This window comes from Haplochromis burtoni, unplaced genomic scaffold (genome assembly GCF_018398535.1).
Source record: "Haplochromis burtoni strain Fernald_Lab_line unplaced genomic scaffold, NCSU_Asbu1 Contig_316, whole genome shotgun sequence".
Lineage (NCBI taxonomy): Eukaryota > Metazoa > Chordata > Actinopteri > Cichliformes > Cichlidae > Haplochromis > Haplochromis burtoni.
Genome location: NW_024582677.1, coordinates 35,487 through 48,565, shown reverse-complemented (window position 1 = coordinate 48,565; position 13,079 = coordinate 35,487). Strand labels below are relative to the sequence as shown.

The window sequence follows — 13,079 nt, the reverse complement described above, 5'->3', positions numbered from 1 at the left end:
TTGTATTGATCACTTTTTTTCCGCGTCACTGTAGCAATCGGAATTGTCTTCTGAAGTCCAAGGAAAATGCCCAGATTGATTGTGCCAAGTGGACCTTTTGCTATACTGGTCCACTTGATTGTCATAATTAATTAGAATTTTGTCAGGATTTTTTTTTTATTACTTTTTAAATTTTAATATTGTTATTTTATTTTAAGTCATTACAATCAGAACAGACATAACTGGGGGATGACGAAGAGAAAGAAAAAGGACAGAGAGGTTGGGAGAGAATGAACAGAAGGATAGGGAAAATAGAGAAGAAGAAGTCCAAATATATGTGGACCTAACAGGATAATAAATTGATTCTCATCTTACTGCACAATGCAAAACTTTAGTAACTTTTATTATGTACAGTACTTTGCAGAAGTCTTGAGCCACTAGTCATTTATTTTTCTTATAATAAAAAATACATTCTTCTAACTTTTAAAGTGGTCCCGAGCTTTTTTGTGTGTAGAGATTTTCACTCGTTTTCAGTCGCGTCTATGCACATCGCCACTTTTGTTTTTTAAGTCACTTACCACTGACCTATCAGCCAAGCATTAAAAGCAGTGTATCAGTGTGTTGTCTGCAGGAAACAGAAAACTTAGCAAAGAAACAACTTAAAATTATACCTTTAGACACTTTGTTACTAGCAGCCAGAGGCAAAAAGCACATAATTGGTTCCCATTTCTTTACACAAATACAAAAAACCAAATTGACAAATTGCTAAAGAAAAGACTGTTTGACAGGCATTGAGTTGTATCTTTGCACAAACAAGGTGGGTTTGAATTGCACTTCAGCCAGTGGTGTTGGGGAACTTGTCAAAATTGATGGCATTAAGAACACAAAAATAGAAAGATTTTTATCATGACAATGATCCCAAAACAGTGTTTTATCCATGACACTATCAATCATGGACTGGCCTCAGCAGAGACCAGACCTCAACATTATTGAAGCAGTGTGGGATCATCTTGGCAGAGAACAGAACAAAAGGCAGCCAACATCCAAAAGAAGAGCTTGAATGTCTTGCAAGAATCCTGGAGAACTATTCCTGAAAACTACTTATAGAGTAAAGGTGGTCATGCCTTACAGACTTTCAAACTATAGAACAGCACAAACTGTTTTTGCCTTATATACTGCATTTCCATATGTTTGGACATTCCAATAAATCACCTATTTCCCATTTTTCCAGCAAAATATAAAGAGATTAGGGATGGCTTAAAAGTAGTGTCGTGGAATTTTGGATAGAGGATTTGTACCTTGTGATCCCCATAACTAAAGGAATAACTCGCCCACTACTGACCATTATTTATGTAGTGAAATAGACTAAAGTTCAGTAATGTGCATTAGCAGGACTCCCTGAGGCTGTAAAAGAGTGTGGACTGATCCACCGCTGAGACAGTCAAGGATGATATCACTGCCTCTCTGTTTTTAATCAGCTCCATATGTCCACTGGGTGTATCTCCAGTTCCACTACCACTGGTCAGCAGGCAGCCAATCAGAATTCAAGGGAACTCTTCTCACATGTCCTGCAGCAGCAAGGAAAAGAGGCTTGGGGGGTGGGATGTAGAGAATTGATGCCAACAGTTTTCAGATTGAAGCAGAGTAAAGAGGAATGGTGAGCATTCAGTTAATCGCCTAAAGGTTAAATTTTACATCTAAACTAAGAGCAGTACCATTACACTCTGTCTCCATCTTCACTCTGCTGCTTCTTTTCAAACTTAAAATGAATCCTGCAAAGAAACCATAAACTGCAAAAAGCAGAAAAACATGTTGAAATGAACTTAAAGTTGTTATCATGGCACATTTAATACTGTTTTAGTGGCATGCGTTTGATTTGTAGGTAAATGAGAAGAACACTTGGAAACAGCTGCAGTCTTTGATTTTCAGTTTCTTTACCATCACTGGACAGAAACACAGATACTGTCAGAACAGCTGAAAGAAATAAGCTACACGTGAGTCCAAGGACTTATACACAGCTTTAGAACTTTCTTTTTCTGTGTGGATTTAACAAACGCAGCCATTTATCTTTTACTGAGTCCTTCCATTGGATTTGAGAGACTTTAGTTGTGAATAGGTTTTTATTACTAACACATATCACTACGAAACTGGGCTTGTTTATTACTAACATAAAGAATATTATTTTATGTTTACAACTTTTTTGTTACATTTCTATGTTTAACTTGAGCATACCTTTTCAAAACAAATGTGAATATTTGATAAAAACCTCGTTGTGTCATTTTATTTTCATATTAAGAGCCCAGAAAGAAACACATTAGGTAAAACTGTTCCATAAATCAAGCACTCAATGACAATCAATACACTTGTTGGTTAAAAAAGTGCTATAATTTGCAGTAATACAGCAGGAAAGTTCAGAGATGTAAATACAACTGAAGTGGTGATTTCTTGCTCACAAAAAGCAGCCTTTGTTATTGAAGATGAGATTTTATTATTAAATACAAGTTATCAGTAAGAATTTTAAAGACCCCCACACTCAAGGTGATTATATGAAGATAATTTACTTTTTTTTGCATGGCAGGATTTCTGGAATTTTACAATTAAATATGAAAAGTGTGTGTTTTACATATTACATATGAATCATTTTACATTAATATCATGTAGACAAAGGACATGTAATCTATAATCTGGTGATTTCCTCTCAATTTAAGTGAAAAGACGACAGTGTGATGAACCTAAAGTAACCTGAAATTTCGATATTCCTCAGTGCCTTCATCCTGTGTAGTCTCACCTACATAAAAATGTTGATTACTGTGATTATGGATGAAGTGTTATGGATAAGAAAGCACAAATACTTTAGGGTCAAACTTCCTTAGCTTCTATACTGTCAAACAAAATCATAATCTTTGACAGGAGCTAAAATATCAACCTGTAATTGCTTCCACTTTTTCAAAAGCATGATCAAAGGGTCTGAGGTTACATATTTATTTAAAAAATTCCACTAACCTGAGTCTTAGTCCCAAGTTTAGAATATTATTAATATGAAAAAATAATTAATGCACGGGCAGCTTTCTATTTTTTTTTCTAGTTTCCAACCACGTCTTTCTTCAGCACCTTAACATGAACGTAATGATATTAATCTGCAACAAGGCAGCAAAGTCTGGTTCAGAGAACATGATTATTTCTGCACTGTTATGTCTTCATTTCACAGTGCGGCTCCTGTTTTTAGATTTGTTGGATGTTTATTGTCGAAAGTTTCCAAATGTAGAAAACATAACTATGAGGATATGTCTGAAAGAGTGTCTAACCCTGATGATCTTTGCACTAAACACCTTTATTTTAATCCTTCTTTAAAAACATTCGTTATATCTGAATAACACAGGCGACACAACAGCTGTTATTCCAGTATTTGGAGTGTCCCCACTGTAAGGGTTCATTCAGACGATGCTCTATAAATATAAGAACTTCTGTGAGGCAATTTAGGAAACACTTGATTCGCTTTAGTTGGCTAAAAGAAAGTTGGTGTTGTTGCTGCTTCCTTTTTGGATCTCTTTGACCATGTTGTGGAGTTTCTGGGAGAGGGCCACCTAGTGGAAGAGAAAGCCACAGGCATAGGTAAAGAAATCTTTCACAATCTGTGAGAGTTAATTTCTGTATCTTAGTGAAGGACTAAGTTGGTCTGTACTCTTGCATTCAGTACAGCTTGTACTGAGACTTACTGTGTAGGAATCCGGCTTCTGCAGTCTCTTGTGCCGAGGGTGCAGAGTCTGGAGGGAGCGCTGGACCTTTGCTCTAGTTTCTGCAGTGCTGCACAAAGGCTGTGTGACCTAGAAAATGTTGAAGACACTCATAAAGGCAAAGCTCCCACACACTATAGTGGCTTGTTTGGTACTGTTTAGTACATGAAGTGTGATTTTTTTTTTTTTTTAAATAGTTTTTAAAGAAAGTACTTTTCTTTGCTGTTATATTACATACGTTTGGGGTTCTTTGTAAACTTATTAGTCACTGATTAAAAATCTAAATGGAAAATCTTTAAGATACAAACATTAAAAAAGTATGTCTTCAGTGTGATTATCCCACAATTCTTCATAAGCTGTCTGCTAATGTTTGAAAGAGCGGCCCATCCTCACCTGTCCTTTACTAAACACTTCCTGACGCAGACAGGTGACCCGAGCTGGAGTGACTGAGAGGGCGGTGTGGTTGCATCCCAGGGGGTAACAGCTCAGTGGGAGTCCCGCCTCTGGAGGAGACTCCACCGCCAGACATACCACGTCTAGAAATGGATGACCTGCAGAGGAGAAAGGACAGAAACCAATTACAGATTTACAGGAACATATTCATTTCTGCCTAAAGGGACGATCATACTGCCATTCACGGACCTGTCTCTGATCATTTATAACAAGTAATTTGTGGCGTTCCTGTTGTTGTGCCACACAGAGAAAGAAGCTCAGCTGCAGCAGGTAGTACTCAATTCTCACCTTCAGGATCTATTAGCCGGTAGACAGCTTTCCTCCCAGGAACAGTGCTCTTTTCTGGGTCCTCACTGACCTTCATCCTGGGTCTTCCTCTCACCTCCACCAGCTAATGAACAGAGAACAAACAAAACCATACAGGTGTTAAACATGGCAGGAGAGGAGAGAGGCTAGTAAGTGTCTCATTAAATTACCTTATATACACAGCCAAGGGAAGGTTGTTTTGTGCAAGTCACCAGATGTGTTCCAACACCAACTACACTGATCGCGTTCTCCTAAGACAATGACACATCAAGATGACATGGAAAGGTCTTGCAGGGAGTCACTTTTACAAGTCACAAAATTTGACTGACTCCTAATGAATTACCCTGTATGGCCACTCAATTTACCTTACTGTTGACTTCAGCCAAGCTCTCTTCTGAGATGTTATTAGTCCCAACGATGATCAGGGAATCAAAAGCAGGAATGGAGAATCTGCAGAGATGAAATGAACAATAAGAGAGGAATCAAAAATCAGTGACACAAAATTAGACGTGAGCCACAGATCTCTGGAGGAGTCAGAACATATCTCACTGTAAGTTTAAAGACAGACGGGAGGACACCTTACTCACTGCTCGCTGCAGAGTCTGAAGACACGGTGCACATCAAGGGACTGCTTGCAAAGGTCCCCGCTGTCAAGACGAACCCCCACCGGCCTGTAGCCCAGCTCACACAGTACCAGTGCCACAGCACAGAAGTTCAAGATGCCGCTACTGAAATTATATTTACACACAGAATAGATGAGATCATTGAACTGCTTTGTGTTTAGCTTTGTTTAATGGAAACAAAGCTAGGGAATGGAGAAAAGAGAAGGCTTAAAAGAGAAGGGCCAGTCAGTGATATCAATTCCTTCGTCCTCCAGGAGCTGACTGCATACTCTCATCACATGAAACTGATACCTAATGTAAGTCAGGGTGCCACTGCCTAGCCTGTACAAGTCTGTGTCCTTCCATGGATATGCGTCCCCTGACCATCAATGACCCACCACCAATCCAGGCATGTTTAATGATTTTACATAACATTCCCCACAGCTTCTCCAGACACATCAGTCACATGCGCTCAGGGTGAACCTGCTCTTAAACTGAAAATCACAGGGCACCAGTGGTGGACCTGCCAGTTCTAATATTGTATGGAAAATGCTAATTGTGCTCCAAGGTCATCAGGCACTCTTGTGAAGTCTGTTTGTGATTGTTAGCTCAGAGACATTCACACCAGTGGCCTGTTGAAGGTCATTTCATAGGACTATGGCATCACTCATCCTGTTCCTTATTGCGCAAAAGAGCAGATACAGGTCCTGCTGGTGGGTTAAAGACCTTTTCCTGCCCAGTCCAGCTCTCCTAGAGCAACCGCCTGTCTCCTGGAATCTCTTCCATGCACTTCAAACTTTGCTGGAAGACCTAGCCTACCTTGTGATAGACTGATGTGGAGTTGGATTACCTCTACAACATCAATTCGTAGGGTCCAGGTATCACCTCATGCTAATAGTAGTGACTCTGACTGTAGCCAAATGCAAAACCAATGAATAAATCAGTCAGAAAAGATGAGGGAAAAATGTCAGTGGCCTCCACCTTTGTTTTGGGGCTTGTCTCATTATTTTAACTCTAATCCCAGAAGTTTCAGTGACTAGATGCTTTATTCTGATTAAAAAGTGTTCCTTTAGTTTTTAGAGCTTCTTAGTTTTCTGGCTTTCATTAGCCAAACTGCCAATTTGTCAGCTTTATCTCATATATGCAGTGTAAACTTTAAAAACTTAATGTAAGGCAGGAGTTACCAGCCAACACTGTAGCTGTCAATCACTGGGAGGAAGTTCTGAGGATACGCGATGGCATAAGACAAGAAAGCAGCCAGCTCTCCCTCATGGATCTTCCCTGGCTCTGCTCCCAGAAGATCACACACACGACTCAGCCAGCCTTTTGTTAAAGAAATGATATCGACTGGATTATGGTCCCCGTTCACCGCCGAAAGTGTCTGTAAAGAGACAAAGACGTTTAAGAGTTTGTTAAATGCAATAGAGCATTTCAGTTACCAAATTACAACAGAAGGAGAGCCTAACGTGTGCCTCTCCTGTGAAACCAGCCCTCAGGAGACTGATACCCTCTCTACTTTTGAAATTAGGGTTCAAATGGGAGCTGAATCTTTTGAACCATCCCGTAGTTTTGGTGGTGATAACTCAGGTGGCTGGGGACTGTGGTGTTTATATGCCACTGGTGCACGTCGTTCATTTTCATTTGTCAACTCTCTCTGGTAGTTTCTGTTTTTTGGACGGACCGAATCCCGGGCCCAGGGGCCCACTGTCAGGGGGTGCCCCACCCCCTAGAAGGGGCCCGACCGAGTCCCGGGCGCCAGGCCTTGTCAAGCAGCCACTGGGAGTGAGCCAGTCCCAGCCACCTGAGCGCCCAGTCCCAGACACCGGGAACCACCAACACACGAGGGCATCAGGCACCGGCAGGGAGTGTGGTAAGAGGGGGGGGGGGGGTGGGGTTCCTCCTCACTGTCGCCGAGTGGTCGGATTCTTGCATTCTCTCTAATATTACATCACCTTTACCTTACATAAACTCCCAGACCAGCTTTTTTGGTAGACCTTGCTAGTATAGTAATGTTTTAATTCGCTTAATTGCATTGCTGCCATGTGATTGGCTCATAGGATATTTGCATTAATGAGTCGTGGAACATGTCACAGCTGATCTTTACAAACCCTGCCGTGTGTAAAATGGAAGTCATGTTCTGGTTTGCCAGTATAAACACATAAGATGTGTAGTTCAATTATCTGAATGGTATGGTTCCATTCAGATGACGTAAAGACAGAGTGCACATACTCACTTGCGGCCACACTTCCTCCAGGGAGGTAAAAGAAGTTACGTACGAGTGTGCCATGGTCCCTGCAACTGGGATTCCAAACAGGAAACCAGCCTGAACATTACTGGTAAGATCAAACCCTGAAAGATGGAATAAAGTCTCTGTGTGTATGCAGAACAGAAGAAAATCATTTCCACATTATTTCATGCATTATTTCAACATAAAACATGCTGGTTTTTGTTCATTTGATGTCACATAGTAATGTTCTTTGGGAATTTCAGTAAATACTGCAGACACGCTGTGTAAGACAGCATGGAAATGAAGTCCCGATCGCTACATTCCTTCAGAGGTTACAGATGGATGCTTTTATCCTCTCATTAAGACAGGCGTCCTCTTCATGAGTTTCGTTGGATGGAAGGCCAATATCAAAAATCACATTTCTGATTTTTGATATTGGCATTTTTAAAAAAAAAAAAAATATAGGAAAGCAGCCTTTAAGTGACAACTCCACAAATGTGCCAAGTTATCTGTACAGATCTGGGAAGATCAAAACAAAGTAATCACACAGCAATCACCTCCGATGTGTGTGTATCGGGAGGCGGTGAGTCCTCCATCTGGACCCTGAGCCCTCCTGAGGCCCATTTCCAGCAGCTTCCTCTTAGGGCCTGCCGCCAGACGGAAACGGGCAGCATTAGTGCAGACCAGACTGACAACAGAGAAGAGAGAGGACACTGAAGCAACAGTCCATTATATAAATTTAGCTTTGCTTCAATGAAGCTACAGTATATGACATTTATATTCCATGAAAGCAACAAACAAAATATCGCAAATAAGCTTATTTACATTTTCCCAAATATGAAATAGAATTCTTCAGAAATATATTTCCTAAGGTCCTCGGGGTGAACGCAGTAACTTTAAAGATGGCACAACATGGGAAAATAACCAGGACGTTACTTTTCCAGGAAAAACAGAAATATGACTATGTATTACCTGGCATAGTTGACAAGACACAATAGACTTGTCTCCAGTAGTTGTACCACAGCCAGTGGACCAGCCACTTCCATGAGAGGCACCTGAAGATATGATGACATGCAGCACTAGTTAGTCCCTCAGACTGTGACCTTTGAACCTCAGTTTAACCTTAAAGACTCATAGCTCACCCTGGCAAAGACCACAGTGCCTTCGGGGACGGAATGGAGCGTTACACCCGAACAGTCGAGGCATCGCAGAAACTGGAAGAAGGCAGGGTCAGTGTCTGGAGGCATGACAGAGCGCAGGAACTCCACATCTGGATCCATGAACACAAAATGTTAACACAACGCTGTAACACTCTCCTGACTCACTTCTCTGTTTGTCCTCCTGTCTCACGCACCTACACTCACAGGAACAGAAAAAAAAAAAAAATCACATCGTTTCCTGTAAATCAGTGGTGCGACTATAACGAAGGTTAGACTAAACATGTTTGTTGCACAAGTGTGGCACAGTGATCCTGTCTTAGCGCTGATTACTTTTCACCTGTGCAGCTGCTAAAGTTTTAAAAAGTGCATTAATTCAAGTATTGCAAAGAAATTGGTGGTTTTACTTAACTGATGATGTTATGCTACTTTAGACCATACTTTTGTGGTAGAGAAAATAGATTTCCTGTTTTTACTCAAGTACACGTTCCAACACATGTATAGAAGAAACATCATAGGTCCACCACTTTGAAGGCAGTGTGAAACAGTGCTCCTCTGCTGTGTACTACTGTGCAAACCTCATCACTTTCAAACACTGAAACAGTCCTAAATCAAAGCGAGGGCAGCACATTAACATTAGTTACTGGGATAGGTAGCAACATCTAATGCAGTCATGTTATCCGATACTGATGCTGGACTGGCATATCTGTGTATCCAAAATCAACAGTGGTCCCACTCGGACTGACTGCTGTCACTCTCATACAGACAGACAGAGCACTAACACCTCGCAGTCAGTCTGAGGTAGATGTGCAGTGGGCTACAGATGATTTGCTTATATTCCTACATAAAGCCAAGGTTGCAGAGCCCCTGTGTGCCTTTTGCGGTTAAATCGGTCCTGGAGTAGCAAAGCTGCTGCTGGTGGAACAAATAGTAACACGATCATACGAATAATGGTGGTATTCTTAACGGCTTTGGGGAAACTGGACTTTACGAACTTAAAGAAGCACAGTTGCTTCTTGGGCTTCTGTAAGTTTTCACAAGTCACTACTTTCTCTTTTCCAGTTCTTAAGAAATAATAAGTAGTATTGCGCAACCAGTTCTGTATGCCTACCAGAGCTCCACGGGAGAGAAACGTGACTGTCAGCGGATTAATAACGAGACTTTTATTATTTAATCTAGCGTTTATGTCCAGTTTGTAGTCAGTGACACTAACATGTAGTTAGTTGATCTCCTCACCTTCGTCTGCGAAGCGAAAACTGCGCAGGAACAGCAGGCAGTCGTGCACCCCGGCGAACAGCGAAAAGCCTCCGCCGAACGGATTGTCCCTGAAGAAGAGCTCGAACACGGCGTGCTCGTCGTGGCGACCGGCCCGCCAGTACGCGTACGCCATGGTGAACTGGTACAAGTCGGTGAGCAGCGGGGGAACCCGCTCCCGGATACACCGCTCCATAACCCCGCTGCACGTGCTACTGCTGGACGGCGCTGCCATGTTCTCCCAGCGCTGATACCGAGACCTCTGGGACTTGCAGTTCTCCCACCGACTCCTTTACCCCCTGAGGCAGAGACGGAGCGGGGCAGCTGGGAAATACAGCCACGGCTCACGTTGTTGCATTAAAGACTTTTCAGTTAGTCTCTTTGTTGGCGTACATTTATGGTCTAGTGATTCCCATTAGTGTCAGCCCGTGTCACGAGTCATGCGCTTAACCTAACGCAATTTTGGATCCTAAAAACTGGATTCACTTTCAAAATATCGCGTCCATGTGGCTACCTGCTGTGAAGGAGCGAGATCCTTCAGCACGCAATGTAAAAACCCACCATCTATGCCAGTGGCGTGCACAGACATTTTGGGGGGCAAGTGCTCCAGGGGGAAAAAAGGGCACTTTTTGCATATGTGGAAAACCTTTTCTTTTTATAATAAAAAAAATCGCACAGGTTAAATGCAATTTGACTTTTATTTTCTCCTTTCTCAGCCTCTTTCCTAGGCATTATGCTTGCTGAAATTAGTAAATAAATAGACCAAAATGTATGAGAACGACTAAGACTGACTGTGGTCATTACAAGAACAGGGCAGAATGGTCGTTTTCACAGGCAATTGGGAACTGCCTATTTTTCCTTTAGCAAATTAATGTGTTAATGTTGCCAATATGTTACACCAAAAAAAATTAACATGTCTAACCAGTGCTTCTCAAAACTTTTAACATGCACCACCCCCAACACCGTACCCTTCAAACTACCAATAACAACGTCACTGTTCTGTCACAATCAGGTCACAACACAGTGCGTAAATGTCTGCGAGCATCGCTGAGTCAGTAACAACCAGTTAGGCTAAAGACTGCATCTTTAGACAGTTGGACGGTGTTCTAACTTTCTCACAGGAGACACCTACTAAAGACAGTCAAAGACATTAATTTCAATCTTACCAAAGTAGGACAGTAGTTGACGTTAGTTATGGAAAGGCTAATCCACAAAAACGGAGAAACGTCCATAATTCTATTATTCATAATCATGTCAAGGTTTTAGGTTTTTCTGCAGTTCCATCTCTAAAAAGTGTGATGTCTTCCCGTCACTGACTTCAGTTTGAAAACTTTGTATTTATTCACAGATTTCCGTGAGATCATCCTAAAATTTGTAACGAAAAATGGGCTCAAAAGAGCCCTCTGCCTAACGGCATGTAGCCTATAGCATAACGTGATATTTTCAATAGTGTATGCAAAAAGGTCGGAATTGATGGAGAGTGGGGTTGCCTAAATGGTTTAGGTTACATTTTAAATGTGTCGTTTTTTTGTTTATCCATATGGATGGATGGAGGGGGCAAGCTGGCAAAGTTTGTCATGTGCAGTTTCTGACAGGCTACTTCACAACAAAACAATTGCAGGTTGGTCTTAGAGGGCAAACAGAATAATTTCACTCGATTCATGGGTTACCTGACTGGTTGGGAAGGGAAAGAGCTGCCGTGTTGTCCGCCGTGGCTCCCAGTCGCTATAGTTAGCCTACTATGCCTACTCCAAGTAGTCCTATGTCATGCCGCTGCTACACGCCTCACAACAAATGAACTGCAAGCGTGTTCACGTGACACGGTGACAGTGAAAAAGCGACAGGGTTCGGGTGTCTTTGAAGAAGGGGCACAAATCAAGCCATTATTTTCACACCTTTTTAAATCGCGCAGCTTTAAAAAAAAAAAAAAATCACGTCTTTCAAAAGGGCACTTTTTTGGACTGAGGGCAAAAGGGCAAGTGCTTCAGCACCACCTCGTCTCTATCTGTGCACGCCAGTGATCTATGCATATATTTCAACTACAAAATTAGTCTTTATTTATAATGAGCCATGAAAATGTTGGAATATCTTATTTGATTATTTCTAATTTCTGACTAAATTTATTCCAAAATGTCAGCAAGCATCCTCTGGTTTTAACCTTATTCAAGATTCTTTATTTGTCAGTTGCATAGTTATGAACAGGGTTGGTCAAGTTACTTGAAAAAAGTAATCAGTAACTAATTACTGATTATTACCCCCCAAAAGTAATCCTGTTACTTTACTGATTACTTATTTTTGAAAGTAATTAGTTACTTAGTTAATCTTTAAAAACATTTACACCATTTTTCTGCATAATCCATCATATAAAATGTAATCAAATGAAAAAGTCTCTTTTTAAAACTTGTTTTATTAGTTTTAATTTTTTAACTTTATGCATCAAGCAAAACTTTAACTATATGCAACATTCTGACTGGAAGAAATTTGTTTAACATTTAAACCTATTTTCTGCACATTCCAGCATATAAAAAATAGGCTTTTTTGTTTAAACTCACACTTTCAAACAGATGCTGTAAAAGTTTTCTTCGAACAGCAGACGCTAATGTTTTTGTCACTTACGGAATCAAACTCAAAGTAAGGTCAGTACTTCCACACTTTAAATGCTGCACGGTCATACTCTCTCTCTCGAGATATATTATAGTATCCATTATATTATCCATTGTTGATCTGCACGCAGCTGTTGCCACAAATGCCGACTCGCTTAGGTCACTGTCGTGAGACACTCACACACAAAAAAAATCATGGTTTTAGTAACGCAGTAACGCAGCGTGCTCACGGGAAAGTAACAGTAACCGAATTACCTTCTTTGCAATAGTAATCCCTGTCTTTACTCGTTACTTGAAAAAATTAATCGGATTACACTAACGTGTTACTTGTAACGCATTACTGCCCATCTCTGGTTATCAACAATCTAGTAATGACTGGTCTTAGTTTGTTCTCTGCAGGCCACTATGTCAAGCTGAAATTAAATCTGGCAATGAGCTAGAGTCATGTGAAAAAGTCTTCCCGTGACTCTATGCAGTCTATTTCACACCTCAAACATTTAATAAACAATTAAGCAAATACAAGTAATCTGCAATAAATTACAGGTAGTAAGAAAATAAACTACTAACTCTTTTACGCTACATCCACACCTACACGGGTATTTTTGAAAACGCAGCTGTTTCTATGCGTTTTGACCTTTAGTCCACACGTAAACGGCGTTTCGAATCACCGAAAATGGAGATTTTTTTAAAACTCCTTTTTTGCGTTCAGGTGTGGACGAGGAATACAGAGTTCATCATGCAACGTCAAAGGTATGTGCCTTTTT

The 13,079-nt window shown here is 40.9% G+C and overlaps 1 protein-coding gene across 1 annotated transcript; it reads right to left on the bottom strand.

Moving 5' to 3' along the window:
* Window positions 1–2,337: 2,337 nt before the first annotated feature.
* Window positions 2,338–10,373, bottom strand: naprt (nicotinate phosphoribosyltransferase). Its single transcript, XM_005951012.3, has 13 exons — window positions 9,695–10,373; window positions 8,444–8,571; window positions 8,274–8,356; window positions 7,859–7,989; window positions 7,308–7,423; window positions 6,259–6,455; window positions 5,060–5,200; window positions 4,838–4,922; window positions 4,643–4,723; window positions 4,455–4,557; window positions 4,107–4,264; window positions 3,696–3,803; window positions 2,338–3,563 (listed from the first exon to the last, which is right to left on the bottom strand). The coding sequence occupies exons 1-13, from the start codon at window positions 9,945–9,947 to the stop codon at window positions 3,477–3,479; spliced, it is 1,671 nt and encodes a 556-aa protein (XP_005951074.1). The 5' UTR covers window positions 9,948–10,373; the 3' UTR covers window positions 2,338–3,476.
* Between the last annotated feature and the right edge of the window lie 2,706 nt (window positions 10,374–13,079).